The 26,554-nt window shown below is 47.9% G+C and overlaps 1 protein-coding gene across 2 annotated transcripts in view; it reads left to right on the top strand.

Moving 5' to 3' along the window:
* RELL1 (RELT like 1) overlaps positions 1–10,998 on the top strand; it is an 81,535-nt gene extending 70,537 nt beyond the window's left edge. The window contains exons 6-9 of one of the 2 annotated variants that reach the window (XR_010177690.1): positions 4,745–4,883; positions 7,211–7,243; positions 8,118–8,171; positions 9,093–10,998. Coding sequence is in view for 1 of the 2 variants with exons in the window: in XM_063922389.1 (XP_063778459.1) it covers positions 4,745–4,883; positions 7,211–7,234 (163 nt within the window). In the remaining variant the exon portion in view is untranslated. The remainder of the gene's footprint in view (positions 1–4,744; positions 4,884–7,210; positions 7,244–8,117; positions 8,172–9,092) is intronic. The other variant, XM_063922389.1, reaches the window with a different exon arrangement.
* The last annotated feature ends 15,556 nt before the right edge of the window (positions 10,999–26,554 follow it).

Below are 26,554 nucleotides of genomic sequence, written 5' to 3'. Positions count from 1 at the left end.
TAGTAGTACAGGTGCCTCTGGCTCAGAGGGGCAAGGGGTACGATTCACCGCTGTTCCTAGTCCCGAAACTGAATGGGTCCTCTCGGCCCATTCTCAACCTCAAGTCCTTGAACAAATTTGTGAGGGTCTCCAAGTTTCGTATGGAAACTCTTTGCTCTATTGTTCTGGCCTTGGAACCTGGGGATTATATGGTCTCCATGGATATACAGGATGCTTACCTGCATATTCCCATTGCAATGTCGTATCAGCAGTACCTGAGGTTTTCGGTTGGCAACCTCCATTTTCAATTTCGGGCGTTACCTTTTAGTTTGACCACGGCTCCGCGAGTCTTCACCAAAGTCATGCCGGTAATGACGACTGTACTCCGCCGTCAAGGGGTCAGGATCCTGCCGTATCTGGACGACTTGTTGATCCTGGCAAATTCTCCTACGCCATCTGGATCTGACTATCTGGTTTCTCCATGCCCACGGGTGGCTCATCAACTGGAAGAAATTTTCCCTGGTCCCTGCTCAGAGCATGGTGCACATGGGGGCGTTGTTGGACACTCACAGCCAGTGGTGGTTCTTGTCTCAGGAGAAAGTCCTGAAGCTTCAGGACAGGATTCAATGCTTCCTATCTCGTCCGCAAGTGTCGATACATTCGGCAATGCAAGTGCTAGGTCTCATGGTGTCGGCTTTCGACATGGTGGAGTACGCTCAATTCCATTATCGCCCTCTGCAGAAACTGATTCTTGCCAAGTGGGACAGCCTGCCTCAGGTCACAAATGATCTCCTTGTCTCCGGAGGTCCGTCTGTCACTACACTGGTGGCTGTAGGACCATCGAGTGAGCAGGGGTCGTCCCTTTTGGATCTCCAACTGGGTCCTTTTGACGACGAATGCCAGTTTGAGCGGTTGGGGTGCGGGGAGGAGTGTCTCCTCCAAATAAACATTCTGGAATTGCGGGCGGTGTTCAACTCGCTGAACTTGGCCCAGCATTTAATACAGAACAGACCTGTTGAAGTACAGTCGGATAACGCCACCGCGGTGGCGTACATCAATCATCAAGGCGGCAGTCGAAGCCGCATGGCAATGAGGGAAGTATCCAGGATTCTTCAGTGGACGGAACGCCATCTGCCAGCCATATCGGCAGTATTCATTCCGGGGGTCCTAAACTGGGAAGCGGACTTTCTCAGTCGTCGGGACGTACACGCCGGAGAGTGGAGCCTCCATCCAGAAGTGTTTCAACTCCTTGTGGACAAGTGGGGCCTTCCAGATGTGGACCTGATGGGGTTTCGACACAATCACAAGGTTCCGGTCTTCGGAGCAAGGACAAGGGATCCTGAAGCAGCGTTCGTGGACGCACTGGCAATTCCATGGAACTTTCGGCTGCCATATGTGCTCCCTTCGGTGTCACTCCTGCCCGGAGTAATAACGAAGTTCAAGCAAGAAGGAGGAATCCTACTTCTGATCGCTCCCGCGTGGCCCAGACGGCATTGGTTCTCAGACCTTCAGGGTCTCTCGATAGAGCGTCCCCTTCTACTTCCGAAGTGCCCAGATCTCCTCGTTCAGAGCCACTGCATATATCAGGATTTATCCCGGTTGGCTTTGACGGCGTGGCTCTTGAAGCTTTCGTCTTGAGGGCCAAGGGATTTTCTGAGGCGGTCATTCAAACCATGTTAAAGGCCCGGAAACCGTCTTCTGCTTAGATTTATCATAGGGTGTGGAATTCTTACTTTGCTTGGTGCGCCACTAATAATCATGACGCTTACAAGTTTAGTATGGCCAAACTTTTGGCCTTTCTACAACAAGGCCTGGACTTGGGCCTTCGTCTGGCCTCCATTAAGGTTCATATCTCTGCCTTGTCCGTTTGGTTTCAGAGAAAAATTGCGGCTTTACCTGATGTTCACTCAGGTTGTGTTGCGGATTCAACCTCCTTATGTCCCGCCTGTGGCTCCTTGGGACTTGTCGGTGGTTCTGGAGGCGTTGCAAGAGTCTCCATTTGAGCCTCTCTAATCTGCAGACCTTAAGTGGCTTTCTCTTAAGGTATTGTTTCTGCTGGCTATTGCCTCTGCTAGACGGGTGTCGGATCTGGGTGCCTTGTCTTGTAGGTCCCCATATCTGATTTTTCACCGTGACCGGGCGGTTCTTAGAACACGTCCCGGGTACTTACCTAAGGTGGTGTCTTCTTTCCACCTTAATCAGGAGATCGTGGTTTCGGCCTTTGCCTCTCCTGGCTTGTCTTCCAAAGAGCGGTCTTTTGGATGTGGTACGGGCTCTCCGTATCTATGTGAAGAGAACTGCATCCCTTCGGAAGTCTGATTCTCTCTTTGTCCTGTTTGGTTTTTACAAACGTGGCTGGCCTGCTCACAAGCAGACCCTGGCCAGATGGATTAGAATGGTGATTGCACATGGTTATGTACAGGCTGGCCTTCCAGCTCCTGCTACCATCAAGGCCCATTCTACTCGGTCTGTTGGACCTTCTTGGGCGGCCCGCCGTGGTGCGACCCTTGAACAATTGTGCAAGGCGGCTACGTGGTCCTCAGTGAACACGTTCATAAGGTTCTATGCCTTCTGTACTTCCGCCTTTCAGGATGCTTCCTTTGGACGCCGAGTTCTTGTGCCCGCTACAGTGCATCCCCTCCCATAAGGAACTGCTTTAGGACATCCCCAATGTCATTCCCTGTGGAGCCCAGTGTACCCCGCAGCAGAAAACGAGATTTATGGTAAGAACTTACCGTTGTTAAATCTTTCTGCGAGGTACACTGGGCTCCACAAGGTGCCCACCCTGACGCACTTAGCTTCTTTGGTTTGGTATGGCATTAGCCGCTGACACTTTCTCCTGTCGTGAGAATGTGGTGTATGTGGCTACTAACGGTTGTTGTCTCTTTTACCTGCTACTGCATTGGACTTGTTAACTAAACTGAGCTCCTGTGCACGGAGGCGGGGTTATAGAGGAGGCGGCGGCGCTATGCATTCTGGGAACAGTCAAAGCTTTTAGCCTGTTGGTGCCTTGTATCAAAATCCTACTCTACACCCCAATGCCATTCCCTGTGGAGCCCAGTGTACCTCGCAGAAAGTGATTTAACAACGGTAAGTTCTTACCATAAATCTCGTTTTATCAGGGCGCCGCAAAAGGGGCAGGGCGCGTTTTGCCTTTTCAAAATTGCTAAAACAGCCTAGCGTGAACATTATTCTTAGTACAGTTTGGGTATTTCTTTTTCATCCACTAGGGGTCACTGGAGTACTCTTGGGATATGGACGGTTCCACTGGAACTAGGCACTGAACAGTTAAACTTTGACTATACCTCCCCTCCATATCCCAGAGTACCTCAGTGTTTTTTCGGTGCTCACAGAGCAACTAGGCTTGTGGAAGTGGATCCACAATTATTGATTTTTCTCTTTGATTATTTTTGAAAACATCCCTTTCCCCCTTCCAAGAAGGCGAGGGTTTGGGATAGTGAAAGCTGCTCATGCAGCTGTGGGTGTCGGACCTCTCTAGAAGAGCTCCCTCATTTCCACGTGCAGGACACCTGCAGTAAAAGGCTGACAGTGCTTGCAGAGAAGCCCCGTCATTGCCCTCACCACAGGGTCCAGGTATGTGTTTGGGGCGGTCAGCTCATGCTGCCGCCCCGCTGTGTGGGATTACTGTGTCTGTGTATTATGCCGTGCGCTGCCCGCAGCCGCCGCTTTCAGCGCCGCTGTGAACACCTCTCCCGCCGCGCTCAGCCACGCTGGTGCATAGCCGCTCCACGGCTCCATGCGGCATATCGTATGGCACTTCCGGAGTCATAGCAGCGGTCTCCGGATACAGAGTAGCGGTACACGGAGCACGGGGGAGAGAGGGAGGCACACACTTCTTTATCCAGGGTGTATGGTCTAACACAGAGCCAGCAGCGCTGTATAGATAAGTAACGGGATGGCATATATACATTTAAGTATAATCTGCTGCATAAGTTAAATGTTTGCACTTTGTGATATTCTGTGAGCATGGGGACATATTAAACCATGCTTCCTGTTTTTCCTGTTTCTCTCCAGATTTTCCTGTAATACATCTCTCCACCATTGAAGGCGCAGGGGTGTTAGGGGGATTTTGGGATCAGGCATATTACTGGCACACTTGGCCAGATATATAGAGACACCTTAGTACTATTTACTGAGTCGCACAGGTTTTCTCTCTCTTGTCTTTGTTTTTTTATTATTATTTACATAATGAGTAAGACACCAGCAAAGTCTAAGAAGCAGTTTTTCTGCAATGTCTGTAAGGGTGTATTACCTGACGGATTTACCACATGTAAAGTATGTGTGGTAAATTCCGAAACAAATACAACTCCTGCTCCGGTTCCAAATCCAGTTTCTACCCCGGACCCGCCATGGGCTATATTAGCAGATGTTTTAGCTGGTTTGCAATCAGAGTTGGCCGCCTCTCGGCAGGAGCGTGAACATTATTCTTAGTACAGTTTGGGTATTTTGCGCCTAAGTTTTCAAAGTCCTAAACATTGCAGATATAATACCAGTACCAATAACCCCAGCATAGTGGCATAGTGCTATGAATCCTGGGAGACCATGATGTGTTCCTACAGTTACTCGCCACACAGAGCTGAAATGAGAGTTTTGCATGGGAAAAGATCCTCACAAATCCAATTCTGAATGCTGATTACAGCAGTGTATGGGTGCTGCGGTTATCTGCCCTGTGTATGTGTCCATGTCTCCGTGTGCTGTGGCTTTGCTCTATACATACTACATGCTCTCTTCATGTCACCTGCAGGTTCCGAGTCACCAAGGTAGAGCCAAAGTCCAAAGAGCGGAAACGCCTAATGTCTGAGGGGACGGAAGCGACAAACGGTGAAGTACCTACTACACCGGTCACTGTGAATACCAGACATAGAAGCGGCACAGAAACAGAGGTAGGTAAACCTAGATGTTCTCTGTTATACTATTGGATAGAGGTATGTTTAGTAAGTAAATAGAACATCTAGTAGCTGAATGTAATGTATGTGTGTCTGCTGGGGATCCGGTTAGCATACTGACATTTGGATCCTTGATTTGCACATAAGAGAGGTTGCTGAGAATGGGGACTGCTGAACGTGTTTAGGCCAGGCTTGAGGTTTATTTTATTATGTGCAATTGATGTAGGTTGTAGTAATTGCACTCTTTTAGTAGTCGCTGCCCCCACTTCTGGATGCAAATATTAATCAAAATACACCCCACTTTGTTACTCCGACAACTAATTGGATATTATAGACCGTATTGACAGGTAACATCTGCAGCTATAAGTCTAAGATACGACCAGCAATGTGTACAGTCATATATTGATTGGCTCTGGCTGTAAATGTAGTCAGACAATGAATCTGTCCATTTTATTGTGGTCATAATCTGAATGCAGTAATTTGTATTATTTGGCCTAAGCACAGTTACTAATAGTGGATGTGGCCATTAAGCGGCTGGAGCTGCCAGTGTCTTCTACTAAGCCTCTAATATGCAAGTTTGTGCCTTGAACTAGTATTCAGCCCCCACTGATTAACAAAGTACTGAGTACCATGTCAGATTACATTACCATGGCGGTAGATGTAGTGTGAAGCATCTTACCGCCCAGCCAGACTCATTTTGATGGCATTATACAGAAAATCTGAAATAATTCTGATCATCAACTTTGAGACTTTCAAAGTTTCTTACAGTATTGTAGTAATAAAAACTGGAAAAAATAAATAAATAATCCAAAACTTTTTCACAAACTACTGAAAATGAAATATTTTTAAATGTAAGTTTTCTTAAGGTGGGTACACACTGATAGATATATATCTGCCGATCAATTGATCTGCAGATATATCTATGGACGGATTGGGCATTGTGTTGAGCATACACACTGCCCGATCCGTCGGGGACTGACGTCATGAACAGGGCGGGCGTGTACACACGCCCGCCCAGTTCAGCTGTCCATCACTGCCGGCTGCCGCAGCATGTGTACGGGTGGTTGGCCAACCACCCGTACACACACAGCGATGCGCCAATATATCGGTAGATATATTGCCTGTCGGCTGTTCTGCGGGGCCGACGCGGTATGTCTGTGAACGACTGAGTTCACAGACATATCGGCCGTACACACTGGCCGGCGGCCCCGCTATATATCGGCCGTACAATAGAGCGCAACGAGTCCCCTTGCCGCACTGGGAATAGTCCCTGCTAATCGGCATGCCGACTGTCGGGATTAGGGGGGTGCAGTATGTAGGTGCCGGTGATGTGACCGGCGGTCTCCCGACCGCTGGCCACATAACTACATGCATACATACATGCATACTTTACTATTGTCCTTGGCAGCCTACAATGCAAAATGTCAAAACCTATGAGTGACATTCAGAGCATTCTTATTTTCAAAATAGGCATACAGTGCACCAGAGGACACCAGTAATGACGCAAGATACAGAGGGAGCCACGCTCATCTTGGCTTCTCTGCTGCACCTAGGTGCACCAAGGTGTATTAGCATAAGCTTTTTATCTATTGTTCTCAGCTGCAATACAATACAGAGAGAACAATACAGCAGTGGATCATGGTGGTCAGGTGGTCAGATAGTCACCGTCTCTAGGGAGTGTATTTTCGCTTTGCAAGTGTGCGAATGTATGTGCAGCTGAGCAGTACGAAAAGGTTTTGTGCAGTTTCTGAGTAGCTCAGAGCTTACTCAGCCGCTGCGATCACTTCAGCCTGTTCTTGTCCGAAATTGACGTCAGACACCCGCCCTGCGAACGCTTGGACACGCCTGCATTCTTCCAAACACTTCCAGAAAACGGTCAGTTGACACCCACGAACGCCCTCTTCCTATCAGTCTCCTTGCGATCGGCTGTGCGGATGGATTCTTCGTTAAATCCATTGCACAGCAACGATCCGCTTTGTACCCGTAAGACGCGCCTGTGCATTGAGGTGCATGCGCAGTAGTGACCTGAACGCAGCGCAGCGAAAAATCTTAACGTGCGATCAGGTCGGAATGACCCCCTAAATCATTACAGCAGGGGATTAAGTCCAACTGCCCTGGCTCAGTGAATCCTATTAAAGGCAAAGATGAGGAGGGCACCATCTGTATTTGTGATTCCTATGCCCATGCATATTGTCTGGACTAAATCCTTTTCATCCACGAGACATGGTTACACTATGTTGCAGTTTAATGGTAATATTGTTGCTGTTCATACAAGTAAAAAGATTGAAATGGTGTAATACTTTGTGTTTCTGCTTGAATTTCAGAATCATAGCACGGTGGAGACCTGAAGTGTGAGGGTATGTGTTGTGTTATGCCATCATTTTGTGCTGTCTTACTGTGCAATTACAGAACTTTTATTATCATCTACCCAATACTCCTACATCAGCACCTAACCCTTGGCTGCTGCTGCTGCTGCATTGCTGCTTGTATGAGTGGGTATAATCACTGATTCAGCAATGGTTATAAACCATGTCCTTGCCCTGCATTGTCTTGTACTGCAAATGATGGGGTTCTTGTTTTGATCACTTGTTTATCATGTACTTTGTAAGACAATGCGGAACCCTTGTGACGCTATATAAATAAAGTATAACAAGAATAATTGATAATAAGTAAAAGCATTTAGCAGTCACTGGACTGGTGATGGTTGAAGAATGTATCCATTATTTACTTTATGCCTGCTGTTGCGGGAAGCGGTTAATTTACCGGCTGACGGAATACCGACACCAGAATCAGCCACAACTCACCCCGGTCTGCATTCCAAACTTCGGAATCCCGGCATTGGTCTTCTATCCGCCGGGATCCCCAGCCACGGCATATCATACTGAATCCGCTGTTGCCTAGGCCAGAGATTCCCAAACTCACTCCTCAAGAAACCCTAACGGTCCAGGTTTTAAGTAAATCCATGCTTGACCACAGGCGACTTAAATATTACCTTTGTCAATTTGATTTAACCATCTGTGTTGAGCCATGGATATACTTTTAAACCTGGACTGTTGCGGTGCCTTGAGGGCTGAGTTTGTGAACCTGTGGCCTAGGCACTCAAACTTGACTTCTTAAACATTTCTGAAGTTAACGAGATCCTAATCTATCATGCCTCATTGGTAGCGTACTGACACACGTTTCTTTTCTAAGTCTGCTCTAATGTTTCTCTCTCTTCTTTTCACCGACCAGGTGTGCTCTCATGCTTTGCCAGCCATTTACCAAGTAAAGCCCTTCATCCACCAAGTATGGCTATTTACCATTCTGTTCTGACATTTCTACTTAAAGGTTATCTGTTGGCCCATATGTCGCTCTCTCATTGCATATAGTGGACTCTCCTGCTCCTAATACTTCAGAGGGTTCCCAGTTGGCTGAAATGTAGCCACTCTGGGTAAATCTCCCAAATCACTTCTTGGGTCATTGCAGCCTGATGGTATTGGGGTATGTCTGCACAAAGGCCGACACCTTTCCTCACCTGTCCGCGGTTTCCTCTTTGCCCAATAATGATCCTCCCAGTTTAGAGAGGACTATAAGTGCAAATTACAGTCAGTATTCACCATTCTAACCTTTTCTTCATCCTACCAACACCGCTGCGCCATTGAGCGTACTCTGTTACGCTGCACATTTCTTAGCTGGGTGGGTAATTGTAGAAGCTATTTTCTCTGGAATCCCCTCCGTCCTTATTATTCCCTAAATGTGTTTTATCCTTGTATTTTTCCTTGTTTATTTTTTTTTGTATGGTGTAAGTAGAACGCCTGAGCCCTTCATCTGTGAAATGAACAGACATGCTTTTCCTCTGCTCTGTTTAATCCAACTGCTCCCCAGGCCCACAGTAGTTGGCCCTGCTTGCACATCCCTACTAACAAGTCTAACCGTTTACAGCATTTTAATGGGACAGCAGAGTGCCCAGGACTACAATCCAATAAAGCCGTGTATTCCCCGCACATGGTGCTGCTCTGTGCCACTTCTTGCAGCTGTTTCACATCCAGCAGATAATGTCAGTGGTCTCGTAGAACACTCTCTGCGATAATAAGAGAAATGCTCTGTTGTAGCATATTACAGATGTGTATGGTGCTTGGGGGACAAATGCACATAATACAGTGGGAGGCTTTATGTGAATGATGCGGGTTGAATGCAGTCTAACCCTGTGCTTGTCTCTCCTTGCAGTCTCTCAGTGCCAGCAGAGATGGTGCCTCATTCCTTTGGGCCTTGAGAAGATTTTAGAACGCCTATATAAGCGGAGATGTCCGGGTGTATGAGCTGCATACAGGAAGCATGGGTCTTCTCATTTTAGTAGTACAGAAATAAGATAAAACAAAGTCATTTTGTTACATTTTTAGCAGTGTGCATCTGTAGAGGAAACTATTTTTATAATAAATAGAGAAAAGTCTGAGTGACTTACTACACAAAATAGAGATGTTACTAATAACATACAAGGTGACAAATGGATTTATGTATGCTATTAGTGTCATGGTATATTTAGGGGTTGGGTATGAGATGCTGGTGGTCAAAATACCGACGCTGGTATCCCAATGCTGAAGATCCCGACAGGGGTGAGTTAAGTATTGTAACTCACCCCCATAACCCTATCCTCCTGCATTAGTGCCTAAGCATAACCTCCCCAGTCAGTGCCTAAACCTAACCCCCCACACCCCGCAGTCTAACCCCCCCTGGTGGTGGTTAACTCTATTCCTCCCCCCCTTCCTCCCAGCAGCCTAACCCTAACCTCCCTACCCCCGTAGCCTTACCCTAACCCCCCCTGGGTGGCAGCTAAAGCATTGTAACTCTCCACCCCCTTAACCCTAACCATCTGCGTTAGTGGCTGACCCTAACCTGCCTGTAGTTCCTAAACCTAACAACCCACACCCCGCAGTCTTAAAGCTTAAGCTCCCCCCCCTCCCCCCTCCTTGCAGCCTGACCCTTTAACCCTAACCCCCCATCCCCACTGGTGGCAGCTAAAGCAAACTCCCCCCACCCCCTTCCCCTGCGGCCTAACACTAACCCTCCCAGCTATATTTGTCTTTGGGTTTCCGGGATGTCTGGATTCCGGCGTCGGGATCCTGACAATTTCTGAGTTTCGGCGTCTGTGTTCTGACTGGTGTCGGGATTCTGGCGTCGGGATTTCGGCTGCAGGAATGACGACAGCCGGGATCTTGAACTTAACCCATATTTAGAACACTATTTGAGTACAGGAAGGCAGTTGTCACCTTGTTTAGTGTGTGTTAAGTTTCTAGACTAATATGTTATTTTTAGAAGTAGATGTCTCGGCCTCCAGACTTCTCATTGTGACCTGGCTGCATTGTTCTACATTGCTGGCCTTACTTGGCCGGTAGTCTTTAGTTATGTGATGTGAAATAGGAACCTTTTTTAATGTCAAATTATATGACAAATATCCATGGGACCAGTATTTATAATTCAGGGTAGGTGATGGGCAAATACAGGATGTGACATGTGTCTGACACTTGTTTGTGTTTTATTACTCATGTGCAATAGTTTATTGAGTTCCTTTAAAATATATTCACATGGAGGTTTGTTTTTTTGCTTGCTTCATATACATGTCCAGCGTTATGATGAGCCAAATCTAACCGGTCCTGATTTGGCAAAGATGCAGATATTTTGGTGGTGTTGCAGCGCGGTCAGAAGCGGCAATTTCTTTAAAGATAACCCCAGGTTGGGTTAGTCATTGCAGCTTTACTTTCTGCTGCAAAATTGCTGAAAAATCTGCACTTTTGCCAAATCGATAGCAGTTGCATCTGGCCCACGATACCTTTTGTTTGATAGCATTTGTGTTATCTAAGGGGTATATTTACTAAAGTGCTGGTTTATAGTAGTGGATATGTTGGCCATAGCAACCAATCAGATTATAGCTACTATCTTCTAGAAGGTGCAAGATAAATAAGTAGCATTTGATTGGTTGCTATGGGCAACATATCTACTTTTGTAAACCCTCATTTTAGTAAATATGTCGCTAGTATTTTTTCTCCTTTTACTCATATCATCCGTTAAGATTTTATTTTTATCAGTGAATATTTGGTTGTTTGTACACCGTGTCATTAAATGGACTTTTTTATTAGTCTCCTGTATGGCCAATGCTGTTCTCGTCCTCTGCCCAGCAGCTGACAAACATTTCTTCAAAATATCAGCTCCCTTGGTCCGTCTTGCAAATATCTCACTAAGGCCCAGAATTATCAAGCCTTTGAGAGTAATAAACTGCACCAGCCAATCCGCTCCTAACTGTAATTTCTCTGACGTCCTAGTGGATGCTGGGAACTCCGTAAGGACCATGTGGGGAATAGCGGGCTCCGAAGGAGGCTGGGCACTCTAGAAAGATCTTAGACTACCTGGTGTGCACTGGCTCCTCCCACTATGACCCTCCTCCAAGCCTCAGTTAGATTTCGTGCCCGGCCGAGGTTGGATGCACACTAGGGGCTCTCCTGAGCTCTTAGAAAGTAATAGTCTTAGATTTTTTTTATTTTCAGTGAGACCTGCTGGCAACAGGCTCACTGCAGCGAGGGACTAAGGGGAGAAGAAGCGAACTCGCCTGCTTGCAGCCGGATTGGGCTTCTTAGGCTACTGGACACCATTAGCTCCAGAGGGATCGACCGCAGGCCCAGCCTTGATGTTCGGTCCCGGAGCCGCGCCGCCGTCCCCCTTACAGAGCCAGAAGCAAGAAGATGGTCCGGAAAATCGGCGGCATGAAGACTCTGTCTTCACCAAGGTAGCGCACAGCACTGCAGCTGTGCGCCATTGCTCCTCTCACACACTTCACACTCCGATCACTGAGGGTGCAGGGCGCTGGGGGGGGGGCGCCCTGAGGCAGCAATAAAAACACCTTGGCTGGCTAAAATACCTCAATATATAGCCCCAGGGGCTATATATGAGGTAAATACCCCTGCCAGAATTCCATAAAAAGCGGGAGAATAGGCCGCGAAAAAGGGGCGGAGCCTATCTCCTCAGCACACTGGCGCCATTTTTCCCTCACAGCTTCGCTGGAAGGAAGCTCCCTGGCTCTTCCCTGCAATCTACAGTACCAGTAAGAGGGAAAAGAGAGGGGGGGCATTAAATTTGGCAGTATATATATATTTTATTGAAAAGCAGCTATTAGGGACATAACCCAGTTAGTCCCTGTATATATATATATATAGCGCTCTGGTGTGTGCTGGCATACTCTTACTCTGTCCCCCCAAAGGGCTTTTTGTGGGTCCTGTCCTCTGTTTGAGCATTTCCTGTGTGTGTGGAGTGTGTCGGTACGGCTGTGTCGACATGTTTGAGGAGGATAATGATGTGGAGGGGGAGCAGATGCCTTTAGCAGGGATGTCACCCCCTGGGGGGCAGACACCTGAGTGGATGAGTTTATGGCAGGAAATGAGTGCACGTATAGACTCCTTACATAAAAAATTTGACGACATGACGACTGTGGGACAGCCGAGTCTTCAGCTCGTGCCTGTCCAGGTGTCTCAAAAGTCATCAGGGCTCTGAAACGCCCGCTATCTCAGATGGCACAAGTAGATGTCGACACGGATACTGACACCAGTGTCGACGACGATGAGTCAAATTTAATGCCCGTTAAGGCCATTCACTGCATGATTGAGGCAATGAAAGAGGTGTTAAATATTTCTGATTTACATCCAGGTACCACAAAAAAGGGTATTATGTTTGGGGAGAAAAAACTACCTGTAGTTTTTCCCCCGTCAGATGAATTAAATGAAGTGTGTGAAGAAGCGTGGGCTTCCCCTGATAAGAAATTGGTAATTCCTAAGAAGATACTAATGGCGTTCCCTTTCCCGCCAGAGGATAGGTTACGTTGGGAAACACCCCCTAGGGTGGATAAAGCGCTCACCCCTAGGGTGGATAAAGCGCTCACACGTTTGTCTAAAAAGGTGGCACTACCGTCCCAGGATACGGCCGCCCTTAAGGAACCTGCTGATAGAAAGCAGGAGGCGATCCTGAAGTCTGTATATACACACTCAGGCATTATACTTAGACCAGCTATTGCGTCAGCATGGATATGGTCAGATAAACTGTCAGAAAATATTGACACATTAGACAGAGACACGATTCTGCTAACAATTGACCATATCAAAGACTCAGTCTTATACATGAGAGATGCACAGAGGGAAATCTGCCGGCTGGCATCTAAAGTAAGTGCATTATCCATCTCTGCTAGGAGATGCTTATGGACTCGCCAGTGGACTGGAGATGCAGATTCCAAAAGGCACATGGAAGTTTTGCCTTATAAAGGGGAGGAATTATTTGGGGATGGTCTCTCCGACCTAGTTTCCACAGCAACGTCTGGGAAGTCAGCATTTTTACCCCATGTCCCCTCACAGCCTAAGAAGGCGCCATTTTATCAGGTTCAGTCCTGTCGGACCCAGAAAAACAAGCGGGGAAAAGGAGGGTCTTTTCTGTCTAGAGGCAGAGGTAGGGGAAAAAGGCTGCAGCAAACAGCAGGTTCCCAGGAACAAAAGTCCTCCCCCGCTTCCTCTTCCAAGTCCGCCGCATGACGGTGGGGCTCCACAGGCGGAGCCAGGTACGGTGGGGGCCCGCCTCATGAATTTCAGCGATCAGTGGGCTCGCTCACAGGTGGATCCCTGGATCCTCCAAATAGTATCTCAGGGATACAAGCTGGAATTCGAGGCGGCTCCACTCCACCGGTTCCTAAAATCTGCCTTGCCGATTGCTCCCTCAGACAGGGAGGCGGTGCTAGCAGCGATTCACAAGCTGTATTCCCAGCAGGTGATAATCAGGGTACTCCTACTTCAACAAGGCCGGGGTTACTATTCCACACTATTTGTGGTGCCGAAACCGGACGGTTCGGTGAGACCCATTTTAAATTTGAAATCCTTGAACACATACATAAAAAAATTCAAGTTCAAGATGGAATCGCTCAGGGCGGTTATTGCAAGCCTGGACGAGGGGGATTACATGGTATCCCTGGACATCAAGGATGCTTACCTGCATGTCCCCATTTACCATCCTCACCAGGAGTACCTCAGATTTGTGGTACAGGATTGCCATTACCAATTCCAGACGCTGCCGTTTGGACTCTCCACGGCACCGAGGGTATTTACCAAGGTTATGGCGGAAATGATGATACTCCTTCGAATAAAGGGAGTTTTAATTATCCCATACTTGGACGATCTCCTAATAAAGGCACGATCCAAGGAACAGTTGTTAGTGGGAGTAGCACTATCTCAGGAAGTGCTGCGCCAGCACGGCTGGATTCTGAATATCCCAAAGTCATAGCTGGTCCCCACGACACGTCTAATGTTCCTGGGAATGATTCTGGACACAGTCCAGAAAAAAGTGTTTCTCCCGGAGGAGAAAGCCAGGGAGTTGTCTTCTCTAGTCAGAGACCTCCTAAAACCAAAACAGGTATCGGTGCATCACTGCACGCGGGTCCTGGGAAAGATGGTAGCTTCTTACGAAGCAATTCCATTCGGCAGGTTCCATGCCAAAATTTTTCAGAGGGACCTGTTGGACAAGTGGTCCGGATCGCATCTTCAGATGCATCGCTTGATAACCCTGTCCCCAAGAACCAGGGTGTCTCTTCTGTGGTGGCTGCAGAGTGCTCATCTTCTGGAGGGCCGCAGATTCGGCATACAGGACTGGGTCCTGGTGACCACGGATGCCAGCCTACGAGGCTGGGGGGCAGTCACAAAAGGAAGAAACTTCCAAGGACTATGGTCAAGTCAGGAGACTGCCCTTCACATAAATATTCTGGAACTAAGGGCCATTTACAATGCCCTAAGTCAAGCAAAATCCCTGCTCCTACACCAGCCGGTGCTGATCCAGTCAGACAACATCACGGCAGTCGCCCATGTGAATCGACAGGGCGGCACAAGAAGCAGGATGGCAATGGCAGAAGCCACAAGAATTCTCCGATGGGCGGAGAATCATGTACTAGCACTGTCAGCAGTGTTCATCCCGGGAGTGGACAACTGGGAAGCAGACTTTCTCAGCAGGCACGACCTCCACCCGGGAGAGTGGGGACTTCATCCAGAAGTCTTCCAAATGATTGTAAATCAATGGGGTCGTCCACAGGTGGACATGATGGCGTCCCGCCTAAACAAAAAACTAGAGAGGTATTGCGCCAGGTCAAGAGACCCTCAGGCGATAGCTGTGGACGCTCTAGTGACACCGGGGGTGTACCGGTCAGTTTGTGTTCCCTCCTCTACCTCTCATACCAAAGGTATTGAGAATAATAAGAAAGCGAGGAGTAAACACAATTCTCGTGGTTCCGGATTGGCCAAGAAGAGCGTGGTACCCGGAACTTCAAGAGATGATCTCAGAGGACCCGTGGTCTCTGCCGCTCAGACAAGACCTGCTACAGCAGGGGCCCTGTCTGTTCCAAGACTTACCGCGGCTGCGTTTGACGGCATGGCGGTTGAACGCCGGATCCTGAAGGAAAAGGGCATTCCGGAGGAAGTCATTCCTACGCTTATTAAAGCAGGGAAAGAGGTCACAGCAACTCATTATCACCGCATTTGGCGGAAGTATGTTGCATGGTGTGAGGCCGAAAAGGCCCCAACGGAGGAATACTAGGTCGATTTCTGCATTTCCTGCAAGCAGGAGTAAATATGGGCCTAAAACTGGGCTCCATTAAGGTACAGATCTCGGCTCTGTCGATTTTCTTTCAAAAAGAACTAGCTTCAGTACCTGAAGTTCAGACATTTGTTAAAGGAGTGCTGCATATTCAGCCCTCGTTTGTGCCCCCTGTGGCACCTTGGGATCTCAACGTGGTGTTGAGTTTCGTAAAATCACATTGGTTTGAACCACTAAAAACCGTGGATCGGAAATATCTCACGTGGAAGGTGGTTATGTTATTGGCCTTGGCTTCTGCCAGGCGAGTATCAGAATTGGCGGCTTTGTCCTGTAAAAGCCCTTATCTGATTTTCCATATGGATAGGGCAGAATTGAGGACTCGTCCCCAGTTTCTCCCAAAGGTGGTGTCAGCGTTTCACCTGAACCAGCCTATTGTGGTGCCTGCGGCTACTAGGGACTTGGAGGACTCCAAGTTGCTAGACGTTGTCAGGGCACTGAAAATATATGTTTCCAGAACGGCTAGAGTCAGAAAATCTGACTCGCTGTTTATCCTATATGCACCCAACAAGCTGGGTGCTCCTGCTTCTAAGCAGACTATTGCTCGTTGGATTTGTAATACAAATCAGCTTGCACATTCTGTGGCAGGCCTGCCACAGCCAAAATCTGTCAATGCCCATTCCACAAGGAAGGTGGGCTCATCTTGGGCGGCTGCCCGAGGGGTCTCGGCTTTACAACTTTGCCGAGCTGCTACTTGGTCAGGGGCAAACACATTTGCAAAATTATATAAATTTGATACCCTGGCTGAGGAGGACCTGGAGTTCTCTCATTCGGTGTTGCAGAGTCATCCGCACTCTCCCGCCCGTTTGGGAGCTTTGGTATAATCCCCATGGTCCTTACGGAGTTCCCAGCATCCACTAGGACGTCAGAGAAAATAAGAATTTATTCACCGGCAATTCTATTTCTCGTAGTCCGTAGTGGATGCTGGGCGCCCATCCCAAGTGCGGTTTATCTGCAATACTTGTACATAGTTACTGTTAACTAAATCGGGTTATTGTTGAGCCATCTGTTGAGAGGCTCTGTTGTTTCATACTGTTAACTGGGTTTCATATCACGAGTTGTACGGTGTGATTGGTGTGGCTGGTATGAGTCTTACCCGGGATTCAAAATCCTTCCTTATTGTGTACGCTCGTCCGGGCACAGTATCCTAACTGAGGCTTGGAGGAGGGTCATAGTGGGAGGAGCCAGTGCACACCAGGTAGTCTAAGATCTTTCTAGAGTGCCCAGCCTCCTTCGGAGCCCGCTATTCCCCCCATGGTCCTTACGGAGTTCCCAGCATCCACTACGGACTACGAGAAATAGAATTACCGGTGAGTAAATTCTTATTTTTTCAAACACTGCCTGTAACATGGAAGTTGGGAGCTGATTGGCTGGTACTTTATCACCATGCAATTTATCACTCTCCAAGGCTTGATAAATCTGGGCCTGTGTTCTTGTGTCCTTGTATTCTTAAGGTCTGTTAAAGAAAAAGAAATCTGTGACCCAGCACTCCTAAATTACAAGTAAATCTAAGATCTATGAACAACAATCACAGGCGTGATAGCTTTAGCAGTGAGTTTGAACATAAGGGGGAAAAATTTAATAGGGTCTGAGTATGCGGAGCTCTGGGTTTTTTGGTCGAGATTGCTGGTATTTTTAAAGCAGCAATCGTTTACAAGGCAATACCAGGTTGGTTTTGCCTTCTAAATAATTGCCGCTTTAAAAATACCGGCAATCTTGTCCGAAATCCCGGACTTCCGCAAACTCTGATCCTATTACATTTCCCCCAAGATGTTCTGAGATATAAATAGGTGACACTGAGAGGATCACTAAAGACGTGTTGGGTTTAGGGTTATTGAAGTGCACTGAAGTCGGCCTGATAACAGAGACAAATAGCTTCCCCTCGGCCGCATGGCAAATGGTATGATGCCAAACATCTTCATTTCTTTGGGAACTTTTTACATTAATGTTTGTGAATGAATTTATTTTTGGTCATATTGTAGTTTTATACAAAGGTTGTAAACATCTGTATACAAAGTTTGTAATTTATTTTATTTAGATAGCATAATTTCCATTGAAAACATTTTATAACTAGGTATTTGCACGTCAAGAAATTTCACTTCAAGGTGCAGTGTGATCAGCAATAGACATCACTGCCAACATATGCATGGGGAGAAAGACAGCCTTGTGACATGACTTTAGGGGATTTTGCACAAGAGGAATCCTTTTCAAACACTCTCAGTATTTATGGATGAATTGTTTTCTCTTTATTTTTTGTTTCAGTTTTTATTCTCACCAGATTTCAGCTAACGGCACATTTGGTGCTTCAAGTGTAACTGTGACATCATTATACAGCGTTTGCTAAATGCCCAAATCTCTTTAGACTGGTGCAGCAATTATACTTTGCACCATCAAGGAAAAAGGACACAATTTAGAATTTAAAAAAATCAACTATGCTATAGGAAACGTTAGTGCAGAAGTAGTAAAATTATAACACATCATTGTAATATAATGAGCAATTATCTGCAAGGCTAAGGGGTCAATTCAGTTATACCACTTTCAGACAGAAAACCCAGCAACTACCCAGCATTTCAGTGCCAGGTCGTGTTGCTGGGCTCTGTCTGACCTCCCCCCCCCTTTCACACAGACAAGCAAATTACCGGGTCAGGATTTCAACCTGAATTGACCCTTTCACACAGAAAAAGGACCCGTGTTTTTCATGAAATTACTGGGTAGAACTGCTTCACCCAGTAATTTCAGTTTCTGTGTGAAATGGGTATCAGAGGGCGCTAATGTGGGGCTGCATTTGTATTTAACCATATATATTTGCAGAGCTTTGTGCACACCTCTATGGGGATGAACAATAATCCTCAATGTAGGTGTAATGCGGAATCAAGTCGCAGAATGGGATCGACACCTAATTGAATTACACCCTTAGTGTTCGTGCAAGGTTATAACGTTGAGGGGGCTGGGGGGGGGGATAGGTAGTCACAGATTTAAGTGTAGCATGTATTCTGCTGTGTTCTATCAAATTGGATGCCATTATTTGGTCACTTATTTTATCACATTTCAGCGGACTGTTTATAACACAGAGATCCTGATACTGAGATGGAAGTAAAGCAAAAAAGAGCTAGTAACTTTGCACTTGGACAAACCATTTTGCAATGCAAGAGGCGCAAATACATTTATTATTTCTCTGACGTCCTAAGTGGATGCTGGGACTCCGTAAGGACCATGGGGAATAGCGGCTCCGCAGGAGACAGGGCACAAAAGTAAAGCTTTAGGATCAGGTGGTGTGCACTGGCTCCTCCCCCTATGACCCTCCTCCAAGCCTCAGTTAGATTTTTGTGCCCGAACGAGAAGGGTGCAGGCTAGGTGGCTCTCCTGAGCTGCTTAGAAGTAAAGTTTAAATAAGAATTTACTTACCGATAATTCTATTTCTCGGAGTCCGTAGTGGATGCTGGGGTTCCTGAAAGGACCATGGGGAATAGCGGCTCCGCAGGAGACAGGGCACAAAAGTAAAGCTTTTACAGGTCAGGTGGTGTGTACTGGCTCCTCCCCCTATGACCCTCCTCCAGACTCCAGTTAGGTACTGTGCCCGGACGAGCGTACACAATAAGGGAGGATTTTGAATCCCGGGTAAGACTCATACCAGCCACACCAATCACACCGTACAACTTGTGATCTAAACCCAGTTAACAGTATGATAACAGAGGAGCCTCTGAAAGATGGCTTCCTAAACAATAACCCGAATTAGTTAACAATAACTATGTACAAGTATTGCAGATAATCCGCACTTGGGATGGGCGCCCAGCATCCACTACGGACTCCGAGAAATAGAATTATCGGTAAGTAAATTCTTATTTTCTCTATCGTCCTAAGTGGATGCTGGGGTTCCTGAAAGGACCATGGGGATTATACCAAAGCTCCCAAACGGGCGGGAGAGTGCGGATGACTCTGCAGCACCGAATGAGAGAACTCCAGGTCCTCCTTTGCCAGGGTATCAAATTTGTAAAAATTTACAAACGTGTTCTCCCCTGACCACGTAGCTGCTCGGCAGAGTAGTAATGCCGAGACCCCTCGGGCAGCCGCCCAAGATGAGCCCACCTTCCTTGCGGAATGGGCCTTAACAGATTTAGGCTGTGGCAGGCCTGCCACAGAATGTACAAGTTGAATTTTGTTACAAATCCAACGAGCAATCGACTGCTTAGAAGCAGGTGCACCCAACTTGTTGGGTGCATACAGTATAAACAGCGAGTCAGATTTTCTGACTCCAGCCGTCCTTTAAATGTATATTTTTAAGGCTCTGACAACGTCCAACAACTTGGAGTCCTTCAAGTCGTCTGTAGCCGCAGGCACTACAATAGGCTGGTTCAGGTGAAACGCTGATACCACCTTAGGGAGAAAATGCGGACGCGTCCGCAGCTCTGCCCTATGTCGAATGGAAAATTAAATAAGGGCTTTTATAAAACAAAGCCGCCAGTTCAGATACTCTCCCGGCCGAAGCCAGGGCCAGTAACATAGTCACTTTCCATGTGAGATATTTCAAATCCACCTTCTTTAGTGGTTCAAACCAATTTGATTTGAGGAAATCTAAAACTACATTTAGATCCCACGGTGCCACCTTAGGCACCACAGGAGGCTGTATATGCAGTACTCCTTTGATAAAAATCTGGACCTCAGGGACTGAGGCCAATTCTTTTTGGAAGAATATTGATAGGGCCGAAATTTGAACCTTAATAGATCCCAATTTGAGACCCATAGACAATCCTGATTGCAGGAAATGTAGGAAAACGACCCAGTTGAAATTCCTCCATCGGAGCACTCCGCTGCTCGCACCACGCAACATTTTCGCCAAATATGGCGATAATGCTTCGCGGTGACTTCCTTCCTTGCCTTTATCAAGGTAGGAATGACTTCTTCTGGAATGCCTTTTCCTTTTAGGATCTGGCATTCAAACGCCATGCCGTCAAACGCAGCCGCGGTAAGTCTTGAAAAAGACAAGTACCCTGCTGAAGCAGGTCCCTTCTCAGAAGTAGAGGCCACGGATCGTCCGTGACCATCTCTTGAAGTTCCGGGTACCAAGTCCTTCTTGGCCAATCCGGAGCCACTAGTCTTACTCCACTTTGCCGTATAATCCTCAATACCTTTGGTATGAGAGGCAGAGGAGGAAACACATATACCGACTGGTACACCCAAGGTGTTACCAGCGCGTCCACAGCTATTGCCTGCGGATCTCTTGACCTGGCGCAATACCTGTCCAGTGTTTTGTTGAGGCGAGACGCCATCATGTCCACCATTGGTTTTACCCAACGGTTTAATAGCATGTGGAAAACTTCTGGATGAAGTCTCCACTCTCCCGGGTGAAGGTCGTGTCTGCTGAGGAAGTCTGCTTCCCAGTTGTCCACGCCCGGGATGAATACTGCTGACAGTGCTATCACGTGATTCTCCGCCCAGCGAAGGATCCTGGCAGCTTCTGCCATTGCCCTCCTGCTTCTTGTGCCGCCCTGTCTGTTTACATGGGCGACTGCCGTGATGTTGTCCGACTGGATCAACACCGGTCTTCCTTGAAGCAGAGGTTCCGCCTGGCTTAGAGCATTGTAGATTGCTCTTAGTTCCAGAATGCTTATGTGAAGAGACTTTTTCAGGCTCGACCACACTCCCTGGAAATTTCTTCCCTGTGTGACTGCTCCCCAGCCTCTCTGGCTGGCACCCGTGGTCACCAGGATCCAATCCTGCATGCCGAATCTGCGGCCCTCCAATAGATGAGCCTCCTGCAACCACCACAGAAGGGATACCCTTGTCCTCGGCGACAGGGTTATCCGCAGGTGCATCTGAAGATGCGACCCTGACCATTTGTCCAACAGATCCCTTTGCATGGAATCTGCCGAAAGGGATTGCTTCGTAAGAAGCTACCATTTTTTCCCAGGACTCTTGTGCATTGATGTACAGACACCTTTCCTGGTTTTAGGAGGTTCCTGACCAGGTCAGATAACTCCTTGGCTTTTTCTTCGGGAAGAAAAACCTTTTCTGAACTGTGTCCAGAATCATCCCCAGGAACAGCAGACGAGTTGTCGGCATTAATTGGGATTTTGGAATATTCAGAATCCATCCGTGCTGCTTTAGCACCTCTCGAGATAGTGCTAAACCCATCTCTAGCTGTTCTCTGGACCTTGCCCTTATTAGGAGATCGTCCAAGTATGGGATAATTAATACGCCTTTTCTTCGAAGAAGAAATATTATCTCGGCCATTACCTTTGTAAAGACCCGAGGTGCCGTGGACAAACCAAACGGCAGCGTCTGAAACTGATAGTGACAGTTTTGTACAACGAACCTGAGGTACCCCTGGTGTGAGGGGTAATTGGAACGTGGAGATACGCATCCTTGATGTCCAAGGATACCATAAAGTCCCCTTCTTCCAGGTTCGCTATCACTGCTCTGAGTGACTCCATCTTGAACTTGAACTTCTTTATGTACAGGTTCAAGGACTTCAGATTTAGAATAGGCCTTACCGAGCCATCCGGCTTCGGTACCACAAAAAGAGTGGAATAATACCCCTTCCCTTGTTGTTGAAGAGGTACCTTGACTATCACCTGCTGAGAATACAGCTTGTGAATGGCTTCCAAAACCGTCTCCCTTTCTGAGGGGGACGTTGGTAAAGCAGACTTCAGGAAACGGCGAGGTGGCTCTGTCTCTAATTTCAACCTGTACCCCTGAGATATTATCTGCAGGATCCAGGGATTTACCTGCGAGTGAGCCCACTGCGCGCTGTAATTCTTGAGACGACCGCCTACCGCCCCCGAGTCCGCTTGCGAAGCCCCAGCGTCATGCTGAGGCTTTTGTAGAAGCCGGGGAGGGCTTCTGTTCCTGGGAAGGAGCTGCCTGTTGCTGTCTCTTCCCTCGTCCTCTGCCTCGTGGCAGATATGAATAGCCCTTTGCTCTCTTATTTTTAAAGGAACGAAAAGGCTGCGGTTGAAAGGTCGGTGCCTTTTTCTGTTGGGGAGTGACTTGAGGTAGAAAGGTGGATTTCCCGGCCGTAGCCGTGGCCACCAAATCCGATAGACCGACCCCAAATAACTCCTCTACGCATCGCCTGTCCACTGTCGTGTCCATAAAGCTCTTCTGGCCGAAATGGACATAGCACTTACCCGTGATGCCAGTGTGCAGATATCTCTCTGTGCATCACGCATATAAAGAAATGCATCCTTTATTTGTTCTAACGACAGTAAAATATTGTCCCTGTCCAGGGTATCAATATTTTCGATCAGGGACTCTGACCAAACTACCCCAGCACTGCACATCCAGGCAGTCGCAATAGCTGGTCGTAGTATAACACCTGCATGTGTGTATATACCTTTTTGGATATTTTCCATCCTCCTATCTGATGGATCTTTAAGTGCGGCCGTCTCAGGAGAGGGTAACGCCACTTGTTTTGATAAGCGTGTTAGCGCTTTGTCCACCCTAGGAGGTGTTTCCCAGCGCTCCCTAACCTCTGGCGGGAAAGGGTATAAAGCCAATAACTTCTTTGAAATTAGCAGTTTTTTATCGGGGCACCCCACGCTTCATCACACACGTCATTTAATTCTTCTGATTCGGTAAAAACTACTGGTAGTTTTTTCACACCCCACATAATACCCTGTTTAGTGGTACCTGTAGTATCAGCTAAATGTAACATCTCCTTTATTGCCAAAATCATATAACGTGTGGCCCTTTTGGAAAATACGGTTGATTCGTCACCTTCACTACCGGAATCAGTGCCTGTGTCTGGGTCTGTGTCGACCGACTGAGGCAAGGGGCGTTTTACAGCCCCTGACGGTGTTTGAGGCGCCTGGACAGGCACTAAGTGAGTGTCCGGCCGCCTCATGTCGGCAAACGACTGCTTAAGCGAGTTGACGCTATCCCGTAATTCCACAAATAAAGGCATCCATTCTGGTGTCGACCCCCTAGAAGGTGACATCCTCATATTTGGCAATTGCTCCGCCTCCACACCAATAACGTCCTCATACATGTCGACACACACGTACCGACACACAGCAGACACACAGGGAATGCTCTATACGAAGACAGGACCCACTAGCCCTTTGGGGAGACAGAGGGAGAGTCTGCCAGCACACACCAAAAAGCGCTATATATGACAGGGATAGCCTTATGATTAAGTGCTCCCTTATAGCTGCTTTTATAGTAATATATTGCCATTTATTTTGCCCCCCCTCTCTGTTATACCCTGTTTCTGTAGTGCAGTGCAGGGGAGAGACCTGGGAGCCTTCCTGACCAGCGGAGCTGTGACAGAAAATGGCGCCGTGTGCTGAGGAGATAGGCCCCGCCCCTTTTCCGGCGGGCTCGTCTCCCGCTATTTAGTACATTTAGGCAGGGGTAAATATCTCCATATAGCCTCTGGGGCTATATGTGAGGTATTTTTAGCCTTTTTAAAGGTTTACATTTGCCTCCCAGGGCGCCCCCCCCCAGCGCCCTGCACCCTCAGTGACTGCCGTGTGAAGTGTGCTGAGAGGAAAATGGCGCACAGCTGCAGTGCTGTGCGCTACCTTAAGAAGACTGCAGGAGTCTTCAGCCGCCGATTCTGGACCTCTTCTTGCTTCAGCATCTGTGAGGGGGCCGGCGGCGTGGCTCCGGTGACCATCCAGGCTGTACCTGTGATCGTCCCTCTGGAGCTTCATGTCCAGTAGCCAAGAAGCCAATCCATCCTGCACGCAGGTGAGTTCACTTCTTCTCCCCTCTGTCCCTCGTTGCAGTGATCCTGTTGCCAGCAGGAATCACTGTAAAATAAAAAACCTAAGCTAAACTCTCTAAGCAGCTCTTTATGAGAGCCACCTAGAATTGCACCCTTCTCGGCCGGGCACAAAAATCTAACTGGAGTCTGGAGGAGGGTCATAGGGGGAGGAGCCAGTACACACCACCTGACCTGTAAAAGCTTTACTTTTGTGCCCTGTCTCCTGCGGAGCCGCTATTCCCCATGGTCCTTTCAGGAACCCCAGCATCCACTTAGGACGATAGAGAAAATAGGTTTTTTATTTTCAGTGAGACCTGCTGGCAACAGGCTCACTGCATCGAGGGACTAAGGGGAGAAGAAGCGAACTCACCTGCGTGCAGAGTGGATTGGGCTTCTTGGCTACTGGACATTAGCTCCAGAGGGACGATCACAGGTACAGCCTGGATGGGTCCCGGAGCCGCGCCGCCGGCCCCCTTACAGATGCTGAAGAGTGAAGAGGTCCAGAAATCGGCGGCAGAAGACGTTCCTGTCTTCATTAAGGTAGCGCACAGCACTGCAGCTGTGCGCCATTGCTCCCAGCACACTTCACACTGCGGTCACTGAGGGTGCAGGGCGCTGGGGGGGGGGCGCCCTGGGCAGCAATGTAAATACCTCCTATGGCAAAAAAATACATCACATATAGCCCCTGGGCTATATGGATGTATTTAACCCCTGCCAGTTTTCCAGATAAAAGCGGGAGAAGAGCCCGCCGAGAAGGAGGCGGGGCCTATCTCCTCAGCACACGGCGCCATTTTCCCACACAGCTCCGCTGGTAGGAAGGCTCCCAGACTCTCCCCTGCACTGCACTACAGAAACAGGGTACAACAGAGAGGGGGGGGGGCACTTATTTGGCTAAAAATATATATAAGCAGCTATAAGGGATAGACACTTATTATAAGGTTGTCCCTATACAGTTTATAGCGCTTTGGTGTGTGCTGGCAAACTCTCCCTCTGTCTCCCCAAAGGGCTAGTGGGGTCCTGTCCTCTATCAGAGCATTCCCTGTGTGTGTGCTGTGTGTCGGTACGTTTGTGTCGACATGTATGAGGAGAAAAATTATGTGGAGACGGAGCAGATTGTCTGTAATAGTGATGTCACCCCCTAGGGGGTCGACACCTGAGTGGATGTACTGTTGAAAATTACGTGACCGTGTCAAAGACAGTGGTTGACCTGAGACAGCCGGCTACTCAGCTTGTGCCTGTCCAAACGTCTCATAGGCCGTCAGGGGCTCTACGTTACCTCAGATGGCAGATACAGACGCCGACACGGATACTGACTCCTGTGTCGACGGTGAAGAGACAACCGTGATTTCCAATAGGGCCACACGTTACATGATTGAGGCAAGGGAAAATGTTTACACATTTCTGATAATATGAGTACCACCAAAAAGGGGTATTATGTTTGGTGAGGAAAAACTACCTGTAGTTTTCCTGAATCTGAGAAATAAAATGAGGTGTGTGATGATGCGTGGGTTTTCCCCCGATAATTTCTAAAAAGTTATTGGCAGTATACCTTTTCCCGCCAGAGGTTAGGGTGCGTTGGGAAACACCCCCTAGGGGGGATAAGGCGCTCACACGCTTGTAAGAACAAGGGCTCTACCCTCTCCTGAGATGGCCGCCCTTAAGGATCCTGCTGATAGAAAGCAGGAGGGTATCCTAAAATGTATTTACACACATACTGGTGTTATACTGCGACCAGCAATCGCCTCAGCCTGGATGTGCAGTGCTGGGTTGGCGTGGTCGGATTCCCTGACTGGAAATATTGATATCCTAGATAAGGACAGTATATTATTGCCTATAGAGCATTTAAAATATATGCGAGATGCACAGCGGAATATTGCCGACTGGCATCAAGTATAAGTGCGTTGTCCAATTCTACCAGTAAAGTGGTCAGGTGAGGCGGATTCCAAACGGCATTTGGAAGTATTGTCTTAAAAAAGGGGACATTTGGGGTCGGTCTTTCAGACCTGGTGGCCACGGCAACAGCTGGGATATCCACGTTTGTACCCCAGGTCGCCTCTCAAAATAAGACGCAGTATTATCAGGCGCAGTCCTTTGTTGGCAAGCGGACAAAAGGTTCCTCTTTTCTGCTCGTGACAGAGGGAGAGGAAAAAGGCTACAGAGATGAGCCAGTTCCCAGGAACAGAAACCCTTTCCCGCCTCTGCCAAGCCCTCAGTATGATGCTAGGGCTTTACAAGCTCAGGCACGGTGGGGGCCCGTTCTCAATGAATTTCAGTGCGCAGTGGGCTCACTCGCAAGTAGACCCCTGGATCCTTCAGGTAA

Source organism: Pseudophryne corroboree, chromosome 1, assembly GCF_028390025.1.
Source record: "Pseudophryne corroboree isolate aPseCor3 chromosome 1, aPseCor3.hap2, whole genome shotgun sequence".
Classification (NCBI taxonomy): domain Eukaryota; kingdom Metazoa; phylum Chordata; class Amphibia; order Anura; family Myobatrachidae; genus Pseudophryne; species Pseudophryne corroboree.
The sequence above is the reverse complement of the archived record's forward strand: the minus strand, read 5'-3'. Positions and strand labels throughout refer to the sequence as shown.